At 41.2% G+C, this 21,668-nt stretch overlaps 1 protein-coding gene across 1 annotated transcript; it reads left to right on the top strand.

Annotated features, from left to right (window-relative positions):
• The first annotated feature begins 6,652 nt into the window (after positions 1–6,652).
• LOC311048161 (uncharacterized protein) lies at positions 6,653–13,109 on the top strand. The gene is made up of 2 exons (XM_084061241.1): positions 6,653–7,152; positions 11,072–13,109. Exons 1-2 carry the CDS (start codon positions 6,654–6,656, stop codon positions 11,938–11,940), a joined length of 1,368 nt encoding a protein of 455 aa, XP_083917367.1. The 5' UTR covers position 6,653; the 3' UTR covers positions 11,941–13,109.
• The last annotated feature ends 8,559 nt before the right edge of the window (positions 13,110–21,668 follow it).

Below are 21,668 nucleotides of genomic sequence, written 5' to 3'. Positions count from 1 at the left end.
TTAATTCATTATTATTTATGTGGTATGGCACACCCCAGTACTATTTGTGAACTTGAAAAGGGGAACTTGGGCAATGAAAATGGCAATAAAATAAAGAATTTTTCGAGCCCAGGAGGCATATGTTTTCTGATTCAAAACAGATAACACTAAGCTGGAACAAAATGGATTTGGTGATAAAAGCATGAAATGAGGACAAAGTATCCTGAGGTTGCTTGAATGCATAATGTCCAATTTATGTTCCGTCGACTCGTAGCTACAAATGGTGTTTCCGTGCCAAAGAATTGCAGATCTACAAGCTCGCACCGCGTACAATGCAGATGCTTTAAGAAGTAGAGTAGCCTGACATGGGCGGTTGGTTGGAACGTGGCGCAACCTGCAGAGTCTTTTTGAACCCCAAACCAAACAGCTGCATCTGATTGCAGTTCCCATTTTTCAGTGTGACTTTTAGGGGGGGAACCGAAGACACTTTAAAGCTCAAAGATCACAAAACCACGGGCTGTAAAAACCATTCAGTGGTGGTGGGAAGAACACACTGATCTCAAGTTTTAATAATCTGACTGAGCGTGTGTGTGTGTGTGTGTGTGTGTGTGTGTGTGTGTGTGTGTGTGTGTGTGTGTGTGTGTGTGTGTGTGTGTGTGTGTGTGTGTGTGTGTGTGTGTGTGTGTGTGTGAGAGAGTGTGTGCGTGCTTGTGTGTGTGTGTGTGTGTGTGTGTGTGTGTGTGTGTGTGTGTGTGCGCACACGTGCGTGCTCATGTGTGTGTGTGTGTGTGTGCATGTGCGTGCGCGTACAGTACGTGTGTGTGTAATTTATGGGCAAGTTCTTGTGTGTACATAATGTATGCTGTGACCGTGTGCATGCAGGTCATGTTGATCTTTACTGAGCAGACAGTGTGATTTACTGACTGTCACTGAGCAGCCCTCCAACCTATATAGAGCCTCTATAACCCAGTGGTTCTCAACCTGTGGGTCGGGACCCCCTGGGGGTCCCGCCACATGATTTGGGGTGGGGGGCAGGGTCCCCAGATGACAGTTAAGTGACAATTTCAGGTCTTTTAAGACCTTTTTAATACCTCAACAAAAAATACGAAAATAAAAAGCCCATTACTGCATCAAAAGTAATCAACAAACTATACTATAAAAACTGGTCAAACATTGGCCAAATTGTCAAATAATATAAGAGGCGAGGCGTTGTGAGCTTGTAGATCTGCTATTTTCACAATATTTATCTGTGTGAACCAGGTCAAACAAAATGTAATGCCTCAACTCCTACATTCCAAGTGCTTATCAGGGTGGGGGTCCCCAGTTTAAATATGATTATTTTGGGGGGTCACAGCCTGAAAAGGTTGAGAACCACTGGTCTAACCCACTGTTTCCCAAACAGTGGGAACAGAGCGTTGATCAAAAATATATGTCTGTGGTTTGTTGTTGTACGGGAAAGCCTGGCTTTGGACTTCATTTAATTTGACACTTTCAGAGTGTCTGTGTCAGTTTGACACTACATATAGTGTAACAGTAAGTGTGAGCCTGAATATGCAGTAAAACGTCAGTGTTATTTGTCTTTGCCAGGCCGACAGTTCAAGAGGCAAAGACTATGTTTTCGCCCCCCGCCCGTGTGTGTGTGTGTGTGTGTGTGTGTGTGTGTGTGTGTGTGTGTGTGTGTGTGTGTGTGTGTGTGTGTGTGTGTGTGTGTGTGTGTGTGTGTGTGTGTGTGTGTGTGCGAGCAAAAATCTCATGAACTGAATTACTGACTGATCTACCTGATCTACCCCACATTTGAATCACACCGAGGGGCCTATAAACACAGAGCCAAAAGCTATTTAATTTCCATCCATAGAAACATGATCTTTTGAAAAGAGAGAGAAGTCCGCACACTTCTTCATTCGTAAAAGTTGTTTTATTGTTTTGTTTTTTTATTATAATTTAGAGCAACATTTCGGTCCTTTGGACTTCTTGTTACCCAATTAGGTACAAATGATCATGTCATGTGATAATGACTGTCAAACTGTGTTTTGATATTCCATACTGGTTTGCCTGTAACTGGCTTCAACATACCTGCGCTATGTGGAGTGCCTATTTGTAGTTTAAAGCTGCAATGCATAACTTTCACGTTCCTACCAGGCATTCGAACCCGCGGGTCCTATGTGCGAGTGCCACATTTCCGTTGTTAAGCTATAAGGGACAGCTCATTTGAGCAGAAGATAATTTGACTTTCCATTTGATACTCCTATACTCTACCACAGGATATACACTTCTCAATAGAAGAGCAGGGAGACCAACTACAAGCACTGCTTTTGTGTTCATTATATTTACAAATAGACAAACGAATAGCCTACACTGAGGATTTTACTGTGTAGAAATAGAAACAGATCTTCAAATCTTGAGCACGAGATTTAGTGACATAATGGTACAAGATTGACAGATATAAATAAAAAGTAACAGGACACAGTGCGTAGATTAAAGGACAGATTGACAGGTAGTGGAATGTATTATGTTTGCAAGCGGGTGGGAAGTATCTACGGTTGGAAATTAAACGTTAGCTTCAGCCACAGTCCTTTTAAATAAGCCATTTCTACCCAACCAAACCTTTGCACACAAAACAAAAAAATCGCATCAACATTCCAGTCATTCTTTGTCGTTAAGAATGAATAATAAACACTTAATTGAAAAATATTGACACACTCGCCACATGCTTTCACATATGTGAGTGTTTATGACCATGCGGCTCCCCCACTAAGTCACGCACGCACGCACGCACGCACGCACGCACGCACGCACGCACGCACGCACGCACGCACGCACACACACACACACACACCTTAACGTTGGCAATCTGCCCAAGCGTTCCACAGAGGCCCTGGACGGTTTGTCATCTGGCCTCATCTGGCCTCTATCAGGCCCCGGCCTGACAGCTTAATCTGTGTCATTCAATCTCTCACATCAAAGAAAAAAACACGGCAATTTAAACCTATTACACACACACACTCACACACTCACACTCACACTCACACTCACACACACACACACACATTGTGTGCGTGTAATACGCAAGTTAACATCAGCTGCAAACTGTCAAAACACTACTGTCTTTCCAATGTTGTAAAATATCCATCTAGCACCACAGTATCTCCAGAGAAATCATATCAACACTCATCAAGTACGTCTTCAGACATTTGCTGTAAACACTTAAGCCCTAATGTACTTCAAACGGTGAAAAATAACCGATCTACAAGATCACAACGTGTCACGTTGAATTTGTAGATCTGCTTTCACTATTTTTTGGGGTGGAAACCTTTCCCAAAATAGGGACGGCAGTAGCCGTAGATTACCACTCTCGTAGATGTATTTCATGATTCTGACATTTTCAATCTACGAGAGTCGTAGGGAACATCCCCCATGGCCAACTGGACTTTCAGCTTCTAGCCCGTACGGTCTCCAAACATGTACAAATGCAAAAAAAAATTACCCTCTTGCCCCAAATGTCATTCTACGGCGTAGTAGTGCAATAATGTAATAATCCAAATTTTTCGTAAAGAAGTGTTTTAATCCTGTCTGTATTTTCCCCCCTTGTTTACTTCCTGTTTACATTTAGTGTAATTCCAGATGCGCTTTGTCACTACCGCCCATTGGGAATTTCCGACAGAATCGGCCACAGACGGGATTAAAAAACGTCTTTATCAAAGAATATGGATTATTACATTGCACTACTATGCCGTAGAATGAGTTAACATTTGGGGCAAGAGGGTAAACACCTTCTTTTTTTTTTGCATTTGTACATGTTTGGGGCTAGGAGCTGAAAGTCCAGTTGGCCATGGGGAATGTTCCCTACGACTCTCGTAGATTGAAAGTGTCAGAATCATAAAATACATCTACGAGAGTCGTAATCTACGGCTAAGACGGCAGTATTGATGTGGTTAAATGAGGACAATAGACCACCACAACGAAACTTTTACTCTTTATTTTTATTTTTATAGAACTTGAACTAGACCTTTGGAACTGAACTGTGACCTCGACCTCTCGCCACTTCAAACCACCAGCAGCCTCGCAACGTCAAGGTCAGAAAAACCTCCCGTATCTTGCCATCTTCTCCCAACCTCGTGAACTGCCTGTTGATTGAAACCGTCCCTACCATCCCTGTTAGACTTCTAGAAGGTTAAAGTCACACTATAACTTCTTCAATTAAGCTAAAGTGATTTCTTTGACATTTCTTTGACATCTTTCACTGGTATGTTTTTCATCCTGGGTAGGCATGTTTAAAGACCAGCTGAAATTAAAACTGTGTTTTTCCCACATTTAGAGAATATCCGTGGTCATAATGGGGATATAGTTAACAACAGATCCACAGACATGTGGAAGAAAAAAACGAAGTACTGTAATTTTTTGACTATGCTATGCTTTTAAAACGTCTGGAAAATGAGGTTGGTTTTAAGAGCACTGTTTTAAATCTGTTTACTTCCTATTTAAAAAAACAGAACTATACATGTTACACTTGGCAATTATTATTTCCTATTTACTAGTATCTATTCCTCAAGGGTCAATACTAGGGCCTATTCTCTTCTCTTCTCCTTATATATGCTTCCTCTTGGCTCCATTTTAAAGAAACATGGTGTCCCTTATCACTGCTACAGTATGATGACACTCAATTTTATTAACCAGTCACAGTCACACCGAACGACACTTCCTCCATAAATAGACATTTTAATTGCCTCAATGACATCAAAGGTTAGGTAGCTACACATTTTCTCCAGTCAAACCAAAGCAAAATTGAAATCATAATATTTGTCCCGCAAAAATCTGTCACTGGCCTAACAAACGCTCTAGCCCCCCTCTTTGAAAATGGGCACAACACTGTAGAAAACCTGGGTGTTCATTTGGACACCTCCTTGAATTTTAATTAATTTAAAAAATTGTAGGGTAGTGAAGGGTATAGCTTTTATCAGTTAAGAACCATAACTAAATTGAAGCCTGTTTTAACACACAAGGACCTGGAAACGGTCATCCATGCTTTTATCACTTCTCGGTTGGACTATTGTCTCTGTCATGGGCTGACTCAGTCCACTCTCTCCCGTCTACAGACGGTGCAAAATTCAGCTGCCAGACTTTTGACTGGAACTAAGAAACAAGAGCACATTACCCCGGTTCTGGCCCAACTGCACTGGCTACCAGTGAAACATTGTATTGATAAAATAAAATAAAAGTTTTTAAAGCCTTATACGGCCTTAGCCTGGTTATCAGACTGAAGCCGCGTGGAGCTTCAGTCTGACATTGGCTCCAGTGTAGGCGATAAACCAATCCTAAGGGATCCCCACCCTCTCATTGGACAATACATTTTGTACAGAATAAATCCTTGCCGTGCGGCAAATGGCTGCGGCGGTGCGTTTTTTTCTCTCCAATCAAACCCAGTTCGATTTGTGCGTCTTTTCGCATGCGGTAAAAACTGATTGACCAATCGCATCCTGTCTGCAAAGGCCTTAACAGTTCCCCAAACAAGCCTTAAAACTAAAGGTGACCCGGCCTTTTCTGTTGCTGCCCCCACACTCTGGAACAATCTCCCATTGCACCTAATCCAGCTCCACCATTGAAAAGTTTTAATCCACCCTAAAAACTCACCTCTTCTCCATTGCTTTTAGCTCAGTCTGAAGGGAACCTTATGGTCTACTTTGATCATTGAATGTATTTTTTGTATTTACTTTTTTTTTTTAAGTTTAAATTGTATTGTTTTTTATGTTCTTTTTAATTATGCTGTATTTGTATGGGGTATTGCTTTTTATTTCTTTTACTCTTTACTATATAGTCAAGCTTTATTTCCATCTTCCGACGTCCTGTCAAGTCATTTTGATCGTAGTTAATCTACAACTATGTTTTATTTTATGAGGTCTTTATGATTTATCTTGAATGGAAAGCACTTTGTGTCAACTTTTTAAATGTGCAATACAATTGATGAAGATTTATAAAGACTTATCTTGAAAAACACCTTGTGGCAGGAAACCATATCTCAACTGTGACACTCTCATTTCCCTTTTACTGGCACACGCCCCTATTGAGGCAAACGGCGGATGTGAATGCAACTTGTATTATACTTCAAGCCTTGGTTTGGGATCATGGCTCTCTACGGCATGAAGATTAACTCATTCAGTGCCAAACATAATTTATTATCCCTGTGCCAAGGCCAAAAATACATTGTAAAAAAAAAGTGCTTAGGAAGCGAGATACAGCCTTTTTCAGTAAGATGTTAACTCATTAAGACCTGGAACGTATGTGTCACTTTAGACTTCTTTGGCTATTCAAAAATAGCAGATATAGAAGCTCATAGCGTGGCACCGAGTGCCGCGCTATGAGCTTGTAGATCTGCTATTTTTGAAAAATCTAGATTTTTTTTTTTTTTTTTTAAACTGTTAGGATTTAGATTTTTTTAAAGAATCGCCTCGGGTGTTAATGGGTTAAACAAGAAGTGAATGGAGCAGCAAATCTTCAAATCATGATATCTTGGGTTCTGAACAGTTTTTTTTCAAAAAAGATAAATACAAATTTTAGGATTTTTTTGTTTTATTTTTCATGACGTCGGCGACGTCATTGGCACTCTGGGCTTATAAAAACGTGACGTCGGCGACGTCAATGGCACTGAATGAGTTAACGGTAATAATAACCAAAAACGGATGTTCATCTTCATACTCTTCTTTGTTACTACCAACATCATCATCATCATCACCCTCACCATCAGATTCCAGGAGACGCACAGAGCCATCCAGGAGACGCACAGACCCATCCCGACCCCACTGGTCCGAACCCTGTGTCCGTGCCGTACCGCCGCCCAGAGCATCACCCCTCTGAATAACACCAAGCACCTGCTGGTCTCGGCCTACATGGATCGCAGGGTGAAAGCCTGGGATGTACGCATCATTGGCATTTTCAGGAGAGATTCAATCGTACCCCTTCACTGTGCTTTCTGTTGTAACGGCACCTTTTGCATGCACAGCGGCACTCCGGCTGGCTTTGTACACCACGAGGACAACAGTTTTGGTTTTCCCTTTGAGACTATGGATGTCATGTGTCGGATCCCCGCAGGGTGCAAAGCGACCCACGTCACCCTGTCCATTCATCCGGACAGCATGGAAGCACTGCACGAAGCACAGCAGCAGATCTTTCTCCCGATAGGTAACTGACTTTTGTTCCGCTGACTTTTTGTGTTTTTCTCACACCTTAAAGGGATTGTAGGCAACATTAAGCCTAAATTTGAAACATATTTATATATATATATATATATATATATATATTGCATTTTTTCCCCTCTATCAGCCACTATATAATGATGCTGGGGTGTTTTCCTGCATTGAAACACAGTCCTCTTTCTGAAATCCGTATTTTCCCTACTGTTTATGTTTGTCCGGGTCGTAAATTAACGCACAAATGTGCGCGTCCGTGTCCGTGGGAACTTTTTACTTTCGGTTTTAAAACGCTTTCAAACTTTTTTTTTGAGGCACAGAATTTCCTTTAAAAAAATCGTTTTGATAGAATTTAGTTGTTTAACTTCATATATGTGGTCAATTTATCATGAAAGAGCCTATTTTTAAAAAAAAATCAGAGAACCGGCAGGGGCGGGCAGTTCCGCGAATTCTATCCGAATAAAGCAACCTATATTCGGCATGGCCCGTTTTGAAGCCCCCTTAACTCTATGGAAGTCACCCCCTGGTGGTTGGGGAAAGGAACTGCTGGAGTTTTTTTTCTTTGTTTATCTCTGAACTGCCTACAATCCCTTTAACTCATTTAGACCTGAGGCCGATTCTAAAAACGCCTTCTAAAACCTAACTTTTTTTCTGAAAACGTTCAAATTCTTAGGCCTACTCAAAAAATAAATACTAAATTATGTTGCAATATATGTATAGCAACAATTAATGAGACAGAGGTGGCTCCCGGATTCAAAGGTATAACAACGTATAGGTTACACCAGGTCTAAATATTAAAGGAGTAGTTCATCCAAAAAAATTACTTATTTTCTATCAATTGTTTTTTGTTGCATTCCTAAACCAATAATGTGATTACCGGCTGCGTTTCCGGTAGGAGACTCAAAAGAGACTCTTTTGTTTTTTACCATCTCATTTTTGGCTTAGGAATGCGTCAAAAACTAAACAAATCAGTAAAGTCGAGGCTTCATGGGGTGTGTAATTAAAAGAAAATAAGTCATTTTTGGGTGAACTACACCTTTAATATGGGGAGAGATTTGTCTCAAAATTATTTGTGAATCCAATACCATGATGCAAATATTCCATGATTTACAAATGTATTTCCATGATTCACAAATGTGTTTTGCAATCAGCAAATTTGTGACTTTTGTAAATATGAATTTGTAATTTTTACAAAAAAAGATTATACATTATTTTGGTGAGATCCACTGCAGGTGAGATTCACTGCAGGTGAGATGCAGGTGAGATTCACTGCATATCCACACGTGTGCTTGGACTGCCCCACCCCCACCCCATGGCAATTACAGCCAGGTGGGCACTGCCACTAATCAGTTAGACAGGAGAGATTTCAGAAAATAATTGGTATTTGGGGGTAAAAGTTGGGAAGCTGGCTATTATACATAATTCAAGGATGCTGAATCTGAATAACATGGTTCCCAAACAAATGTAATTGTTTTTAACCTTCTAATTTGCATTTAAAAAATCCATCAGAATAGTCCCACCAGGGGCCCCCTAATGTATTTTACCTTTTGTAACTACGTAACTCTGTGGCAGTAGTATTTTCATGCTCGCATACCTGAAGAATATGTACAGGGCAAGGTTTGAGCCAGAACATGACATGAGACCTGAGACTCCACTATAGCCAAGAAGAGACAGGCATGGACCAACCGTAATCATGCCATCAAAAACAGTTCTCTCAATGACCTGGTGACCTAAGATGACACGTCCATGTAGTTGACAGCAGTTAATGGGAACTTCAGTACTGTAGGAGGTCAAGAACTTCCACAGAAAAGGGAGTTAGAATCTCAAGAAGGGGAAGTGTTCTAGTGGTTATCATTATTAGGACATTTTCCCATGTAATAGGGTGTGTCTGCTCACTAATACATAAGTTACAAATCAGTATATCAGTTAAAATGAGTTTGGTTCCTCAATTGTTGTTTGTCAAACTTTTTGGACTGACCTCATGTCTAGCTGACCTTTAGTCAAGTTATCTCCCATCATCGCTCTAAACTAAGGGTAATGTTTCAACCAAACTGAAATGCAGATGTCCTTTGTTAACATAAAACAATCAGTCAGGAATGAATTCCACATTTCTATTATAATAAACAATTAATTCCAATCCAATCCACTTTATTTATAGAGCACATTTAAAAACAACAGTGTTGAAACCAAAGTGCTGTACACTCAGTAACAAAATACTAAAATAAACAAGAGCAAAAACAGGACAACATTTGACACAATGCCCGTAGGAAAACAGCAGCTTCTCAATCTGAATTTTCAAAAGACGCTCTAACATGGGGTGGAAGGGCGCTATGAAGGAAAATCACTCATATTATCACTCATATCATAAGCAACAGATCACTTCTCCTCCATTTCATCATCAGATGATGTACACGTATCATTTAGTTCGTTTCATACATCAGCATGATCAATACTGTTGATTAAATTACATTATTCAATTTTCATCATGTTCAGCATTACATCTGCCTCTCTGCTTCATTACAGTCAAGATCCTCTTTCTTGATCCTCCTGTCGTTTTGTAATGGCCCAGTACTTTCCCCATATGAGTGCGTCTCTGTCTCACGTGCTTGTGGTTGTCGAAAACAACTGCTTACGAGATAAGTTACTGGCAGACCAAGTTGACAGGAACTTAGCTAGCTTTCTCAACTGTCTGTTGGGGCGCGCCCAGCACGGCCCTCCACCACCACAGATGACAAAAGAGGATAAACTGCTTCTGACCTGGCATTGACGGAGAGGACACTACGCCTGACCTGAAATGACAGAGGGGAGTCACGTGGGCAGGCGACACCAATTACAGCTTGTCCTGCTCACTCCCCTCCCACAAGACCCCCAAAAATGACCCTCTCAGACCGTAGAATTGTCCTCGACCTCAGATTAGCCTAACGCCTAGCCCTGTGTCGGGTGCATTTCGCCTTTCCGACATGTCGCCTTTCCGACGTTGACGAACCCTATACCTAATCCTAACCCTAACCCTAACCGCACGCGGAAGCCACTAGTCGGAGTGGTGAGATGTCGGAATGGAAGGAGCACCCCCCCTGTGTCATGCTCGGTTGGACGCGTCCTTTTCCTGTCTTGTGGAGCGAATTTTCAAGTTCTGTGCAAGGCCACAGTGTACGTGCCATTTACGTTTCTGTATGACAGAATGGAAAGCATTCTAAAAAAAATAAGAATATACTGCTTCATCTCTCTATCAGCTAAGGGGTCCTTGGCCCAAAAAACGTTGACCCCTAATCTACATAAAAGCAGAAATACGTCATCCAGGCACACAAAACCTATCCATATATCCACCACTTTTTTTGTGCTTGTTTCAACTCAAAACAAAACAAAACACGGTAATGGCGGCGGCAGCAGGAGAAGAACGAACTGAGTCTGATCAGCAGCTGAATCAGCCTGACAAACCGACAAGAACACCCCACGGCCTTATCTGAAGTCCATGTTATAAAAAAAGCACACACAGACAAAAAAAACATGCATTTTCAAATGTCTACTGTGTTTTGTGTACCGAAGACAAACTACATCGCTTACAAGTTTCTATAAATTCATTGTGAAAACATTACAGCAATGCATTGATATATACAGTATACTGTGTGTGTATATATATATATATATATATATATATATATATATATATATATATATATATATATATATATATATATATATATATATATATATAATAAATGTACTTCTACTTTAACTTTTATTGCACTCAAGTATTTTTAAAAGTATGTACTTTTGTACTTTTACTCAAGTAACATTTTGACTGAGCTACTTTAGATAGATAGAACTTGCACAAAAAAAGAATTTCACCCACTTTTTCTTAAACTTCTGTAATCCTGTAATGTGACAATAATTCTGATTCTGATTCACAGGTAACCAGGAGAGCAGCGGGACGGAGGAGATAAAGCCCCAGTTTAACCTCACAGTCTGCATCTCCACCCTGTACGGAGACTACAACAACGTGCTTCAGTTCACACAGGCCTTAGAGATGTACAGGCTGCTGGGCGTGGACAGGGTGGTGGTCTACAACACCAGCTGTGGTCCAGATCTCGACCGCTTGCTACACAGTTACAGCCAGGAGGGTTTGGTAGAGGTGGTTCCCTGGCCCATAGAAAAGCATCTCAAGCCATCGCGGCAGGGATGGCATTATCTAGCGGGTGAAGGGGATCTGCACTACTTTGGCCAGCTGACCACACTCAACGAGTGCATATACAGATACATGGACCGCTCTCGCTATGTCTTGTTGCATGACATAGACGAGATTATAGTACCGTACCATGAGCACAGCCTAACGGCTCTGATGGACCGGCTCCAAAAGCAGGATCCAAAGGCAGGGGTGTTCAATTTTCAGACTCATTTATATCCAAGTTTCCACTTTGAGCCCAGTGGGAGGTTCCACCTGCCCCAGTGGGAAGGGGTGCCAGGAACAAATATTCTGGAGCACATCTACAGGGAAGATCCGGTAAGTTCTGACCTCTACCGCTACAAGATGATAGTTCAGCCAAGGATGGTGGAGCAGACATCGGTGCACGCGGTGCTCAAGAACTTCGGGAATACGTTCTTGGTGCCTTCGGATGTGAGTCGGGTCATTCACGTCCGCAATCAAACGCATACCGGCCAAAAGAGCAAAGAGGAGCTGCACGTTGACACCAGGCTGTGGGATTTTCATGAAAAGCTGATCTCCAGTGTGGACAAGGCCCTAGCAAGAATAGGGATGCTGAGGACAAAAGCATTGAGATGATGGAGCATGGATGGATGCTGCACGGACTAACACATACAGCAGACAATCTTAGATTAGCCAGTCTTCTTCTCCGTGTGCTGCTACCTTGTCGTGGTGGGGAAGCTTGCGTGCCTCTGTGACTCAGAAGGCTATACGGACGGGGGCTCATACCCCCCAGCAGGTTCAACCAAGCCGGGCAGGTTTCTAGAGTAGAGGCCGGACGAAAAGCAGCACCTGGCCCTTCAGATTGGAAAATATGTGATAGCATTGCAGCGGTGATAGTTTTCTGTGTGGTATCACTCCATTCATAACCCCATATCAAGACACACTTTTCAAAATTATTGATGGAACCGAAGGAGGTATTGTTAAAATTAGCACTCAACGCCAGCCATATTGTGTATTATATTTTTGTATTATATTTTTGAATTATATTTTTGTATTATATTTTTGTATTTTAGATCAATTGTATTATTTGGCACACTGACTGCTTGTATTTTGTATTATCCTTGTGTTTCTGAGGTGGAGAGTTGGAGAGAGGTGTAGACTGTGTTGATTCACTGACACCTGTGATGCATTGAGAGACTTGTGTGGCATTGAACCCTGTCTGTTATTGGCTGGCTCCACTATTACTCTTGCCACTGATTGGCCGTGGCCCCCAGCTGGTCCCTACAAAACCTTCACTGCGTCCTCTCACCAAACCAACCAACCAACCCAAATCCTCTGGTGTTCATACCTGTTGGAAAAGCCCTTAAAGATCCAGTGCAATGACATTTTCAGTCATTTTATGTTTAAGTTTCGGTCTAAAACCTACATGTAAAATGTTTTCAGATACAGTACATATTTTAGTGTGCTAATTAACTTTACAATGAGTAAAACACCGTCTGGATGTCATCTTGAATGAGATTCAAAACGGAGTAGTTCTGTAATTAAAATCAGCTGCGTTTGGACGAACAGCTATAGGAATCACACAGGTGAACGAAATCAAGATTCATTTATATTCATGAAAGTTGTACAAAAAAATGATTTTTTTTCTTTCTTTGGCATCTATTGTTAGGTATGCCCACATGATGACCACAGATATCATCTAAAATTGTGAAAAATATATTTTTCATTTCACTAGATCTTTAAAGACTGGTCTTTGTAGCCACCTTGTGACACCTCTTTGGTTAAAATAAGTGTTAAATAGCTCTATATTGATAGTACTCATTTCTATAGAGTGTTTGTTCAGTAAAAGGAGTCTCCTTGTCTCTCCAGCTCTTTATAAAACAGAAAATGCATTTTCGTTTCAGTTTCGTGTGTGTGTGTGTGTGTGTGTGTGTGTGTGTGTGTGTGTGTGTGTGTGTGTGTGTGTGTGTGTGTGTGTGTGTGTGTGTGTGTGTGTGTGTGTGTGTGTGTGTGTGTGTGTGTGTGTGTGTGAGAGAAACAGTTACACAGGATGTGGGATATTGTCATACTAGAACAGCCTACACCACAATAACGGCTCTGCATGGATTAACTGGGTCAACAATATTGCTTTCAGCAAGACAAACTAAATAAAAGAAATGGAAGAAAAAAAAACAAGCCATATGGAAAGCCAAAAGGATCATATTTTGACATCATCGTTAGGCAGGTTTTTAGATTAAAGTTTGTATCTTTATTAACGCAAGAACGATGGCTAACTTTTCAGGAATAGAAAGCCTGCAGTTTCTATATAAATTAGCTTGGATTCCCCGTCGATGATGTCACTGGTAGGCGGGTTTCTGAACTGTCCACAGCCCTACTCTGAGACACAGACAAAAATGATACCATATGATGAGAATTAGCGAGGACCATTTATATGAAGATAAGTTGAAAATGGGTGAAGTCGTCCTTTAAGTACAGTACTCAAGTAAATTTACTCTGTTACTCTCCATGTCAGTAATGACATCATGTTCTCCACACAGGCCTGTATGAGCAGCCTGGGCAATCACTGCAGATTATAGGGGTGAAGGAAGCTGGGTGGGGGGGGTGGTCCCTGGTTCATATGCCCCCGACTGCCTGACCCCCAGCCTCCATTAAGCCCAGTAAATGGGAGAACGAGGGGCAATTAGAGAGCCCGTCATGGGGGCAGGTAGGAGATCTCCGTGACCTTGCCTGGCTGGTATTTGACCTCTCACAGTTGGGGGGCTACAATGAATATACATCCAGGTCACTGAGGGAATGCATCGTGGTGCGTTCACACGGGCAGATTAACAGATACATGCTACCATTCCTTTTCAATCAGGCACGTGCTGGGCCCCTAATTCAGCCTGGGAATCTCAGATAGAGAGGCCCGGATTTTTACGGGGCCAGGCTTCCAGCATGGACCCGTATTGTTATTCTGATTATTCCGTTTCTTCTTCTGCCACTTTTGGCAGTTCTGGCTGAACCGTGCAGTCGCTTTTTATGAAACTCGGCCATATGATAGATGGTCATGAAAAACGATCAAGAAATAATTCTCACAATCTTTCGTCAAAAGGTGGCGCTATAGCACTCAATTGAAAAATGCCAACTTTGAACAGGTACAACTCATGCCCTGTTTCACCTACAGCCATGAAACTTCGATGCACACATGCGTCTCCTCATGCTGAACAACTTTCACACTCTGACTTTTGACCTCTGACCTTTAGATCTCCCACCATTTTGAATTATATGAAAAACAGTTAAAACCTATCTCCTCCTGGGATTTTTGAGCAATCTGCACGAAACTTTTTACACATGAACTTTGGACCTATGCCAAAAAACGTTTGCAAAATATTTTCCATAAGTGAAAAAATGAAGCTTTAATGAGCCAATGAATATTGCAGTTTTATGACAATTATTCATCTGCCCCTAACACATACATGCAGACTTACCATTCTTTGAAACTTTGCAGAAATGTAAAGGGCCATTCCAAATATCACTGAAACCAATCTTACTCCAATTGGTCAAACGGGGGCGCTATAGCAATTTTTTGAAAATTGAAACTTTAAACAGGCAAAAGTCATGCCTCGTTTGGCCGACAGCCATTAGACCTGCTTACACATGTGCCTTGACTAATGAGGAACACATCTATCACGTTGACCAGTAAGCACCGCCCTTAGATTGTCCGCAATCTTGAGCAGTTTGAAAAACACTTAAACCCAGGATTTTTCAGCTATTTGCGTGAAACTGTATAATGTGTGTGTGATCTCCTTTCACAGGTTCTTGTCTGTTGGTGGCTTCTCGCTTAAATGTGTGCCCCACAACCTGAAGGTCACCAGTTCAAGCCTCACTTGGTGCAGACTTCATCTAAGTTGCATTTCACACAACATGACTATCAATGAATACATCTGCAATTGTTAAAGATAACATGAAATACTTAATTGAGTGTTTTTTACATACAGCTGATCTACAATCTCACAACTTTTCAGATAGCAATGAGAGTATGTTTTTTCAATGTATAACATACTTCATTGTGAAAATAGCCGATGTACAATCTGACAACTTTTAATGGTTTGTGAACTTGTAGATCGGCTACTTTCACTAGTTTTGGTTCTGAGGAGATGTACAATTTCTTCATTGGTAAATGGTTTGTGAACGAGTGATCTTTGTGTTAGTGAAACAGGGGCTTGGGTCATGACAGAAGGCAAGAGTTTGTGATCCTCAACAGACAATATCATCCTGGACAAAGCTATAGCACTATAGGTAGTGTTGCAGCTACCTAAGAGTGCCTCACGATCGCAAGGTTGCCGGTTCAAGCCTCACTTGATGCAGACTCATTTAAGTTGAATTGCAAAAAACATGACTCAATCTATTCCGTTTCCATGGCTCTCTCTCTCTCTCTTCAATCTATTCCGTTTCTATCTTCAATCTATTCTGTTTCCATGTCTCTCTCTCTCTGTCTCTTCAATCTATTCCGTTTCTATCTTCAATCTATTCCGTTTCCATGTCTCTCTCTCTGTCTCTTCAATCTATTCCGTCTCTCTCTCTCTCTCTCTCTTTCTCTCTCTCTCTCTCTCTCTCTCTCTCTCTCTCTCTCTCTCTCTCTCTCTCTCTCTCTCTCTCTCTCTCTCTCTCTCTCTCTCCATAGCTGAACTCATGAGGAACACATCTATCGCTTTGACCAGTAAGCTCCGCCTTTAGATTGTCCGCAATTTTGAACAGTTTGAAAAACACTTAAAGCCAGGATTTTTCAGCTATTTGCGTGAAACTGTATCATCTGTGTGATCTCCTTCTTCACAGTTCCCTGTCTGTTGGACCAATGGCGTCTCCCTTAAATAAGTGCCTCACAATCTCAAGGTCGCCAGTTCAAGCCTCACTTGATGCAGACTTCATTTAAGTTGAATTGCAAACAACATGACTGTATCAATGAATACATGTGCAAATGGTAAAGATAACCTGAAATGCTCATTTGAGAGTACGTTTTTTCAATGTATGACATATTCATTCTGAAATTAGCCGATCTACAATCTCAAAACTTTTCAGATAGCAACGTGTTTCTGAGCTTGTAGATCGGCTGCTTTCATTGTTTTCGGTTGCGAGGATACATACAATTTCTCTATTTGTAAATGGTTTGTGAACGAGTGGTCTTAGTGTTGGCTTGGTTCATGACAGAATGCAAGAGTTTATGATCTTCAACAGACAACATCAGCCTGGACAAAGCTATAGCAATATAGGTAGTGTTGCAGCTACCTAAGAGTGCCTCATGACCGCAAGGTTGCCGGTTCAAGCCTCACTTGATGCAGACTCATTTAAGTTGAATTGCAAAAAACATGACTCAATCTATTCCGTTTCCATGGCTCTCTCTCTCTTCAATCTATTCCGTTTCCATGTCTTTCTCTTCAATCTATTCCGTTTCCATGTCTCTCTCTGTCTCTTCAATCTGTTCCGTTTCTATCTTCAATCTATTCCGTTTCCATGTCTCTCTCTCTGTCTCTTCAATCTATCTATCTATCTATCTCTCTCTCTCTCTCTCTCTCTCTCTCTCTCTCTCTCTCTCTCTCTCTCTCTCTCTCTCTCTCTCTCTCTCTCTCTCTCTCTCTCTCTCTCTGAGGGGCGGCCATAGCTGAGTGGTTAGTACGATTCCAGGCCAGCGGGTAGCAAATGTGTCGAGGAAATGAAATTTGTCCCTGAGCAAGACTCTTAACTCCTAATTGCTCACAGGCCCTCACTGGAAACAAGACCGCAAGGACTTTCATGAACTGACCTGTTAAAGGAATTATCATTTCTCTTTCTCTCTCCTGGCCCCGTATTATCGCTGCTTGCAGCTATATTTTTACTTAATTTTGGACGTTTTTTACTTAATTTTTTTTTTTAACGGCCGACCTGGTCGGCCTGGAATGGAGCACCGGCTTCGAATGCTATCAATGCATTGAATGGGAGATTATCACGTTTTATCAGACCATTGAATGGGCGAGTAGGTGACGAGTAGGCGATACACGGACCTACCCGCGATTTGTCAGACCATTCATTGGGCGTAATCAGGAGCTACTGACCTACTTTGGAGGCGGAGCAGTCCCCACAACAATATTTACGATTCTGTGCCTATCGGTACATAACTCCAACGGCGCTGAGTAGGCTCAGGCGAGCGTCGCACCGCTCAGGACGGCAACTCGGTCGCTTTAGCTCCCTCGGTGGTCCTTCGCGGGGCTCCAGCTCGCCTGAGACTGCGCGCCTCCGCCCTCCGTCATGGTCCGAAACCAAAACAACAAAAACCAAAACCGAAACTGAACTATTTAAGTCATCTCCGTTGGTAGGTCAGTATGTCTTGATAACACCCAATGAATGGTCTGATAAATCGTGGGTAGGTAAGTAGGTCGCCTACTTCGCCCATTCAATGGTCTAATAAAAGGTGATAATGTCCCATTCAATGCATTGATAGCATCCGAATCAGGTGAATGGAGAGGCCTTTCTGGAATTGTCCCACATTTCCCAGTGGCCAGCACGTCCCTGTTATCAATGGAAACCAGCGAGTCGCAGCAACATGAATATACAAAGATACATCCGACGTTTGTAGCTGTAGCTCTATAGCGACAAAGATACAAAGCTACAAATTCAAGTTGAGCTGGGTTCAACTTCCAGATACAAAGATACAACTGTAGCTCCGATGTCCGCACGTTTGATGACGTCAGCGACCGCGTTGAGCAACACAGATACAAAGCAACACAGCGACAAAGATGCGGTGTATTTTTGTATCTTTTAATCTGCCCGTGTTCATAATAATGTTCATAATGTTGTAAACTCACAGTGTTAATGTTGCTCTGAAACATTTAGAGGTTAGTACTATCGTCACCTTCCTAAACTAATGGCATAAGTCATTTTTTTTAAAGTTTTTCAGAAAAAAAATACAAATAAATGAATAATAAATAATCCAAAACAAAACTGTATGATATTTCTTAATCATTCCACCCAAAACGTTTATAACAAATTATGACTATTAACATAAAAATAACACTGTCAGTTATGTAACATAAGAGATTTAAATAGGTTTAAATAGGATTAAACCTGAAATGTATTTGAAAAAAATGCCTATTTTGGCCCAAAGTCACACTGAGGAGAAATGGGACACTCAAGTACATTTTGAATTCCAGACTCTTACTTGTAACAGAGTATTTCTACATTGCAGTATTGATACTTTTACTTGAGTAAAACATTTGAGTACTTTTTCCACCACTGAGGCTATATGGTCACGTGTTGAGAACAGCAGTGTGGATCGTGCTGTTTTGGTTCCTTGATAAACTCTCACATGTTTATAAACAAGCGTTTTATTGGCTGTGGGCTGACATCGCATGAGAAACTCCTTTCATGGTAAATAACTCCCAATTACTACCGAGGCAATGAACATTTCAATGTGTTTTGCATTTTGAAGCTAAAGTAAGCAACTAACGGTTTGCTCGACGCGTTCCTTTATATAGAGTTTATAGCTCACTTTCACAATTCCTACCCTGTTATAATCTGTGTACTGTACCTTGTAGACTTAAAGCTGCAATCGGGAACTTTTTTAAATAAATAAAGTATTATTTTAACCAGTGGTGGAAGAAGTACTCAGATATTTTACTTATAAGTAAAAGTAGCAATACCACAGGGTAGAAATAATCTGTTACAAGTATGTAAAAGGCCTGTTTTAAAAATGTTACTTGAGTAAAAGTACAAAAGTATTGGCATCAAAATATAGTTTAAGTACCAAAAGTAAAAGTATTAATGTTTGAAAATAGCAGATCTACAAACTCACAATGTGTCGCGATGCGACACGTTGTGAGCTGGTAGATCGGCTATTTTCAAATAGCCTAGCTATAAAATAGGGCGATGGTGGTTAATGTACAGTATGTTTTATAATATAGTAATATAGATCTGCAAAGTAACTAGTAACTAAAGTGTTCAAATAATTGTAGTGGAGTAAAAGTACAATATTTGCCTCTGAGATGTAGTGGAGTAGAAGTAAAAGTATTGCAAAAATTGGAAATACTCTAGTGAAGATAAAAAGTACGGTACTTAAGTACATGTACTTAGTTACTTTCCACTTTTTATTTACAGATTTTAACCAATCTGTATCGTTAATACAATATAACTGGCACATTTGCAGTGGTTGGAGGTGGTCTCTTCCATTGAGACATTTAGACTCTGTTGTCAGGCAGAACTAGGACACCTACTACTGCTTGACAAGTACTGTCTGAAGCTCATGAGCCCAATATCTCCCCTGACAAAGTAGGGGATTCCCTCTTGAGGTCAACAGCACATGTTTTGGTTTGAAACCCGGGTGTTACAGCTGCAAAATACCTCTCTCTCTCTCAACTCACAATTACCTCCTGAGGCAATGAAAGTTTCAATGTGTTTTGCCTTTTGAAGCTAAAACAAGCAGCAACCAGCGGTTTGCTAAACATGCTTCATTAAATAGGGTTTATAGCTCACTTTCACTTAAAGTTATACGTTTTTAAACACTTAAACTCTATATACTTCTTTGACCAGAGTCCCCCAGGGGTCTATACTAGGCCCCCTTCTCTTGCACCTTTTCCCTCTGCAGTACACCTATTTTCACCGAATTATCGCCCGCCAGAATAGAGACGCTAGGGGTTCAATCAAGTGATTAAATAAACACCCCAGAATTTGCCCTTTAGAATTATGACGCAACAAGCCATTATCTTCCAAAGATATACACTGTAATTATTTGAAAACTTTAGTTAACCCAGCAAGCACAGTCAGGACCCGGACCAATCAGTGACGTCTCGATTGGGGCTAGATCAAGTCAAACCAAGACAAGTCAGATCTGGCCCAGAATATCACCTGTTTTCAACCAAAATTAATCCTGACCACAAAAACGTCACTTCCAGGACGTCATCTAAACACATTTCTCATCACCCAAAATTGCTGTCCAAATGTCCATATGATGTCCCGGTGATGACGTCCTGTAAATGACGTAAAGATCATCCCCATATGGGCTGTGATCTGGCCTAGTCCTGAACGTCACCGGGGTGATGACCGGGCATCATCATAACGTCATTGTGCTTGCTGGGAAGTTACTTTGTAGATTTTGATTATTATTACAAAACCACTTCAGATCTACTGTATATACTTTTAGTATATAGATCTGAATACCAAACTTGCACTTGTAACTGACTATTTCTATAATAGGGTATTGATACTTTTACTTAAAGTGAAAAGTGTCTGTACTAGCTCCCACCACTGCACATCATTAACATAACCAGCTAACAAGCTAAACAAAGAGTAACACAATCTCCCCATAAAAGCTATTTGTGGCACACATACCACACACACACATACCACACACACACCACTGGAGTGAGACCAACACACAAACAATGACATGTGTGAAGATGAAGGCTAAAGAGAGAGAGGGCAAGAGAGAGCCTCCCTCCGGGGTTTTATTGCAACACGATGGTGTTGGAGCGCGGAGCCAATAAACAGGAAGATAGAGATCAGTGAGAGAGATGGAAAAGATGGAACGGACTGTGAAACGTTGTGCAAAATCTTTGAATATATATATTTTTTACTCAACTCTTTGCTTCTGGGGGTCCCTAGAACAAAATATTTTGAGATCAGGGTCGGCGGCCAAATACATATCAATTTTGGGGTCCTTGACAAGAAAAAGTTTGAGAACCACTGATAACATAGGTTTTTCAGTAAACTGTCAGGATTTAGAAGACATTTTTAGAATCAGACTCAGGTCTTAATGGGTTCAAATCTATTATTATCATGCTGGTGTATTTTTAAGTTAACAGTTCACATTAACCTACAGAAAGGGGAAAAAAACATTGAGTGATCTGAGACAACAAAACAACTGTAACAATATGAATGTGGACAGACAGGGTAGCCAGCTGTATGATGTGTAACAAAGCCTACACTACATCGTTTGGTATGCTGCACTAATACTGGCAGCTACAAAGATACAGGCTGCCATTATTTTTCAATGGAAGCCAGTGACATGAAGATACAAAAGTTACAACAGCTATACAAAGCTACAAAAAAGTTGAGCTGGGGCACTCGGGTGGCGCAGTGGTAAAGTCACTGCCCACCACCACGGAGGTTGTGGGTTCGAATCCACCGTGGTGCATCCGGCTTTGTCGAGCGTCAACACCAGTGGTTTTCAACCAGTGGTCCGGGGACCACCAGTGGTCCTTGAGGGGGTTCCAGGGGGTCCCCAGCCAAATTAATAGTCAGCAACCAAATTGACCCTTATGTGTGGTCCATTTGGTTCCATTTGCACACTCTCAGAGTTAAATGAACACTAATGATGATGATACAGTGTAGATTGGGCCCCCCAAGAAATCAAAATG

The sequence above is a fragment of the Gymnoscopelus microlampas genome (genome assembly GCF_963454915.1).
Source record: "Gymnoscopelus microlampas genome assembly, chromosome: 7".
Classification (NCBI taxonomy): domain Eukaryota; kingdom Metazoa; phylum Chordata; class Actinopteri; order Myctophiformes; family Myctophidae; genus Gymnoscopelus; species Gymnoscopelus microlampas.
This window is presented reverse-complemented; position numbering and strand designations above follow the sequence as displayed.